Source organism: Haliotis rufescens, unplaced genomic scaffold (assembly GCF_023055435.1).
Source record: "Haliotis rufescens isolate VD_foot unplaced genomic scaffold, xgHalRufe1.0.p SCAF_21, whole genome shotgun sequence".
Lineage (NCBI taxonomy): Eukaryota > Metazoa > Mollusca > Gastropoda > Lepetellida > Haliotidae > Haliotis > Haliotis rufescens.
The window spans coordinates 2,674,961-2,681,738 of record NW_025963902.1 but is presented as its reverse complement, the minus strand read 5'-3'; the positions used below and the strand labels follow the sequence as shown (position 1 = coordinate 2,681,738).

Genomic DNA, 6,778 nt, shown 5'->3' with positions numbered 1-6,778 from the left:
GGTGAGGTCGGGCGTTGTCTTGTTGGAAAATGACGTTCGCTTGCCGCATAATCGGAAGGACGTGTGGCCGAAGAATCTCTTCCCTGAAACATTGTGCCGTTAAATTCACCCAAAACTAGCACCAAGACTGTTCTACAAGCGTAGGAGATATCTGCCCCCATCATCACAATAACACCTCCAAACCTGTCCACTTCCTGTATGCAGTTTCGTGCATAACGTTCCCCGCGACGCCTGTAAACACCCGCACTGCGAAGCATAAAATGTGCAACTGGCCTCCAATGATGATTTGAACAGTAGTAATGGAGTGAAATATCTCCTATTAGCCAGAGATAAGATCATTATGATGATTTGAAAAGCAGTGATGCTGGTGGTATCGGCTCCTGACCTACAATATGATGATTTGAATAGCAGTGAAGCTGTTGGTATCGGCTCCTGACCTGCAATATGATGATTTGAATAGCAGTGATGCTGTTAGTATCGGCTCCTGACCTGTAATATGATGATTTGAATAGCAGTGATGCTGGTGGTATCGGCTCCTGACCTGCAATATGATGATACCATCACCTAAGCTTTGCAAATTGAACAGAACGCTGAAAAAAATATTTTCATTGCAATTATTACAACATCCATTTAGACAGGACTCGGACTTGCCCCCTTTGTTCCTGGAACGCGTGGCAGCCATGGAGCAGCTGTAGCCAGACATGTGGAGGAGGTCAAAGGACAAGGTCACGGTCACCTTGTTGCTGTGAAGGGCAAACCGTTAAGGACTGCCTGTACGACTGCAGCCTGTCTGAGAATGACACAGTTGAGTCCGAGAGCTGCAATGAAGTTTGTTTCAACGACGGCAGTTTCTCAAGCAGCATCTGTGAGTGTGTACGAGGCTACTCTGGATCCTGCTGCTCTGATGGTAGGATGCTTCTCTATCTTTCCATGTGTTTCTGTTGATCGCGAAGTGTGAACTGGGATACAAAATGTGTTTGGCCCACAACGATTCAAAAGCTTATATATCAGAAAGGGTAAATAATAACCTATGAGTGTTATATGCATCTCTGACTATAATTAACTTGATAGAATATCTGAACGTGATGAAGTGACATTAATGATATTCTTATCAAATCTTCATCTCATCATGGTTATTTTTTTTAAATCAAAGCTAATTTCATTTCAGAGGCAACACGTGACAATTGTTCCAAATGCACCTGGGCGATGTGGGAACCATGGGGACTTTGTAATGGTTCCGAGAACGGAGAAGTAACGAGAAAACGATCCCTCTGTTGTCGTGTGGGGCAGAAGGAAGACGAGTGTTACGCCCAGTGTAATCGAGAGAGACACGAAACTGTAGACGTGAAACAATGTGACCTATTTGTAGTGAAAGGTGGGTTGAATGTGGAACAGATACTTATAATGCCAGAATACTGTCAGCATAGTATTACGTTATCTATGTCTACCATGATCATGTCAGATCACTACCAGTACATACAATATATAGTTGCTGTGACCAGTCACAATATTGTTAGTACATATAGTATGTAACTAACCTGGTCATGCCAGAATAGGGGGCAAGGGTGGCCCGGTCGTCTGTGCAGAGTTGCGTCCCTTGGGCACGCCAGAAACCTATGAGTGTGGGTTCGAATCCCGGTTCGCCCCGATTATGTTTCTAGGATTGTCAGCACCATACCAGTGCTCGTGGGTTTCACCGAAGTGGTAAACGTCTGAGACCTGCATCACTTCGGGCTTTCCTCCCACATTAAGCTGACACGCCGTGATATAACTGGAATACTGTTAAAAGCGGCGTAAAACCCAACTCACTCACTCATGCCAGACTACTGTCAATATGTAATGTCAGAATACTGCTAATTTTGATCAGTTGTATGGCAAATGCTGCAGCAAATTATCGACTGCTGTGAACAAAAGAAACTTGGTTTGAATAATTTAATTTAAATCGTAATCAAGTTACCTACTGCTGAAAAATATATACTTCAGGAATGTAATGTCATACGCACTATTATTTAGTATATTTATCAATATGGTTAACATTTTCAGATTCAACACAAATTCACTTCATGTACACAATCATCGCCTCTGTCGCCTCCATCGTGCTGACGTCGCTTGTCTGGTAGGTATTCTTCTCTAAAGTGTATCTCGGCTACACAGTGTAGTCAAAATATTGAGTATTCACCGAAGTCTTATACCAAACTGGTAATTAATATGAGCATGGGTATCGTGCTTATAAACCGGTGACCACAATCAGGCTGAATCTGCATCCCACCCATCCCTGTATTACATAACCCCCCTCATGTGCCTTAGTTCAAATCTGCTAGTTACAAAGAATAGCATACGCCTACTTAACACAGCGTACCGTTGAGGAAAAGGCGACAGAAAGGATATCGTAAGGTAAAGTAACATGGAAGTGCAGAAAGCATGCATAAGAGATGCAGTTGTACGTAATGTCAATATTTACTTTTAGGACCGTCTGTCATTGCATAAAGTATGGGCAGCGAAGAACACCCCCAAATCAGGAACTGTCTGGCGTGGCCAACCATGCTACTGAAATGGACAACTATACCAGATTGTCTGCTGTGCGAAGAGACGTGGTTCACAACGACTACCAGAAGACATCTGAGGAAGATGATGGATGTGGGTCCGTGTATGAAACACCAGAAACCCTTCATATGTAATGCCGACCAGTGATACTGTATCGTGTTGAATCATAATAGTGCGTAAGTTGGGTTTTACGCCATGTTAGCGTTCTTGCAGACATATTACGGCGTTGGGAAGCAAGAATGAGTTTCACATATACTAGTAGTACCCTCGTACGAAGTCTTCACAGTAAGGGCCCCCTTACATTGTGTCAATATGTTTGCAAATTTCTTATCAAGATGATATTACCAAAATATAACAGTTTTAGTGGTTACATATGATTATTAATATTGGAACTTTCCAAACATAGAACATTGTCGAAACCAACTTCTGGTGTCCTCCGCCGTGATATTGATGGAATATTGCTAAATGCGGCGTAAAACCATACTCACTCACTCAAAAACAACTATTATTAACAGATAGAGGTTATCACTCGAGAGTGTTTTGCGAGTGTTTTGCGATAGTCAATGTGCTGTATTGGGAATAAACGTTGTAATTTGGGAACTAAACAGACAGTCACCAAAGGGAAGCTACTCTAGTCTGGCTCGCGTTTTAACGTTTTGTAACAGGATTATGAAATGAAGTCAGATTCCCCAAACAGCGAGAAACGAAAAAAGGTAAAACTGTTTTGTAAATCGGAAAAAAGACCTCAAGCACAGATATGGAATCCCGCTATATCTGCCTTGCAAATCTTCTTCACGATTTATAATCCAAAGTTGCCTTCACTGTTGAAAGGCCTCATCTACTCCCTTATAGACACGGTTGATAACGATAACAATTATTCCAGTAATTTGTCCGATCGTCAATTCTGAATCGACCACCAATAGACCAGGGCGACACCATATTTGTTTGTAAACAATGAACCTTATATATTTGCATATGTATCCTTAAATGCCCATAAATCCCCAGTTGACATATACCTTTTTATCCGTTGGGATAAATCACACTGAACCTTCATGTGGAGTTAACCAAACATGCGATGCATCCCATTCGACTTATCAGAAGCAGACAAAGCGATAAGAGGTGGGAATAGGCATTATAATGAGTGAGCTACTAACTTGAATTAGACCTTTCACAACATTGTACTGTATGTGATTAGATTATTCATGAGGTTTCAGGCAATTGCCCCAATGAACACATATACACAATAGTTTGTACAAAGCAGTGCATTTGAAGAAAAGTTACATATATATAAGGTTGACTGCACTATTGGAAACTCCATACCAAATTATGATAAATAACAATGGATGTTAATGCTATGTATGTCATTTATGCATTGCAAAGTGGCATTTAGAAATAAAATATAATAATTGTAGCAAAGCTGCTAGTATATTTACATGATGACAATACCTCAATATTTTTATGCTAAGGGATAACATTATATTGAGCATTTAGATATTTATTTCAAAACACTGAATAAGCTTCACATTCTAGTAAAAATGATATTCATTTTCTGAAATATTATTTCCAAAAGGTAATCAATGGGCACAAACTACTACAAACTATAATGTACTGTGTAGGAAAATTAGTTTGATGTTGACGATATCTTAAGTTAAATAACACACGATTGTTGAAAGATGTTATCAGTTCGTATCAATGAAACTTCATTATCTCTGTAGAATTATGCATGCAATGTAATGTTGAAAATACAATTGTGTAACGTGTTGTCAACAGAATGCTACCATTTATATACCGTAGACTGTTGTGCAGATATCCTGCGTGCGAGTGCAACAAAAAGTGTGATTTGTGTGTAATAAGCATGAAGTACACATAATAAATGCGCCATATTCAGAGGAATTCTCTGCTAAAAGCAAAGTCCATTGTACGATTTCGAGTTTAGGAATCACTATTAATTAGTGATTGTATTAGGTCACCCATTTCTTATCTCAGGATGCGACTATGCTTGTCGTTAGAGGTGACGAACGGGATCGACTGGTCAGGCTCGCTGACTTTGTTCATGTATATCATCGTATCCTCATATGTAGATCGATGCTCATGATGTCAATCACTGGATTGTTTGGTCCAGATTCGATTATTTACAGACCGCCGGCATATAGCTGAAATACTGGAGTGCGGCGTTAAACAATAAAGAAAAGGGTTGGCGAAAAGGTGAGCTTCCCCACCAGGGGCATACATAACAAACACATGCAAGGGCAAGTCAATTGTTCACCTTAAAAAACACAGGTATATATGGTACAAGTCAAAATAGGGAATTCATTCAGACATAATTTGTGATACTGATACGACATGTCTTCCATAAAACGTTTTGAAAGTTTTTTTTCTGGGGCCTTGAATGTTGTAACCCTGGTTACACATCTCTTGTGCAAGAGTTGTATGGCGCTTTTTTAAATCTCCATAGAAACAGTATAGTCGACTGTTCTTCAAAAGTTGTCAAATGTTGACAAAGGCTAGAGCTGCTGGAATATTGCTCGACATGAAGTCCTCCGTCTCGTCAGACAGTCGTGTTGAGAGTCTTTTTGTCACTAGTGGTGAAAAATCAAATGTTTTGACAGAATTGAACTGGTGTCTTTTCTGAGATTGCAAAGAATTACGAAAATTAACATGGTATTAATTCTATTTGTATCAAACATTTTCTTTGAAAATATAGAAATACCTCGCTTAATTGTATTAACAATGGTAGTTAATCTTTGAGACAGAGATTTGGTGGTACATTTGCTGGACCCAGCAACTAATATCTCATTGTGAGGATTTGTGGAACTTAAGTGTTTAAATATACCCCATGCGCATGAAACATGATTGGGGGGCTACAAAAGTTATTCGAATTCACTGTCACAAGTGGAAAACACTGATGCCATTTAATGCTCCTGCGTTCAGGTACCGTTTCACAGAGCGACAGTCGTAAGTCTGTATTAAAGTATAGGAATTACGATACTTGAGTGCTACCGTTGTCACACTGGGTCCAACTACATTGTTCCCTTTACCTTTGTGATTATTTAACCCGTGTATGCGAATTAATGCTTTGTATCATAAAAACACCCATGTGTTACCATCTAATCTTGCTTAATTTCTATATTAATTAATTGTTTTGTTCTTGCCTCAGTTGTCATTGTTGCTGTTTTTTACTCCTATTGCTGTTGTTATAAACAGACCACGTCACATATCCAAACCAAGTCAGATACCCAACTCCCTAAACACACATCAACCCCCAACACCGAATATCAATTGGGGGGATCCTGGGTCGATTTCTGGTGGGAAAGTTTATATAAATCTACAACATTACGCGATAATATGCAACATATTGATCAAAACATCGTCACTGGCAACGATACAAATAACATAATTTATGTTACGCAATGTAATAGATGAGAAGAAAATGTAAATCATAAGGAGCATATATTGGTGCAACAGTATAAAGTCCACGAAACTTTGGAATACACAGTAAACATGCATGTAACATGTCGAAATATAAAACTTTCATGATGAATCAACTAGGCGCTACAGAGACTATGCTGCGGATAGCTAACCTTTTATGGATAAGAAATCCTTTATTTCCCTTAGGGCGTTTCAAGGCTAATTCTTGTCCATTCAAGAATTCACCTGATGATTGGGAAGAAGTAACCGTGAAACGTCACCACAAACAAATCACCAAGCATTGTGTCTTCCTGTTAAATCATCTAATCAATGCCAATTAAATAAAAGCGACAAAACTCTTTCCATTTTAAATAAAAATCCCTGCTAAAAGCGGAGTCCATTGTACGATTCCGACTATGTCATGAGCATGTGTTTACATATCACTATCAAATAGTGATGATACCAGGTGTTCGCGAAAAAGTGAGCGCTTTTCACTAAAATCAGTGACAATTCCGAAAAAGTTATTTTCAGTTTAACTAATTGAGTTTTCTTTTCATTCAACTCGCAATAATTCATAGTCGTACGACTAATTATAGTAGGATTACTGCTGTGCAGCGTCAATAAATACTTACTGTTTTATGCAAAATGTATGAATGGTTGGTGAAACCGGTAGGGCAGGAAATGCTTACCCTTTCGCGAACACCTGGTGTCATCACTGGTCTTCAGTGATCCATTCATATAATTCTCACAGCAATTTTGCACTTCAAGCCTAATGGAATCTTTTTCTTCTTTTTTTCATATTATTTTTGGTTTACTTCTTCTTCTT

At 39.2% G+C, this 6,778-nt stretch overlaps 1 protein-coding gene across 1 annotated transcript; it reads left to right on the top strand.

Moving 5' to 3' along the window:
• The first annotated feature begins 1,178 nt into the window (after positions 1 to 1,178).
• On the top strand, positions 1,179 to 3,215 carry LOC124133313. The gene is made up of 3 exons (XM_046497669.2): positions 1,179 to 1,375; positions 2,044 to 2,116; positions 2,468 to 3,215. The coding sequence occupies exons 1-3, from the start codon at positions 1,207 to 1,209 to the stop codon at positions 2,676 to 2,678; spliced, it is 453 nt and encodes a 150-aa protein (XP_046353625.2). The 5' UTR covers positions 1,179 to 1,206; the 3' UTR covers positions 2,679 to 3,215.
• Positions 3,216 to 6,778: the final 3,563 nt, after the last annotated feature.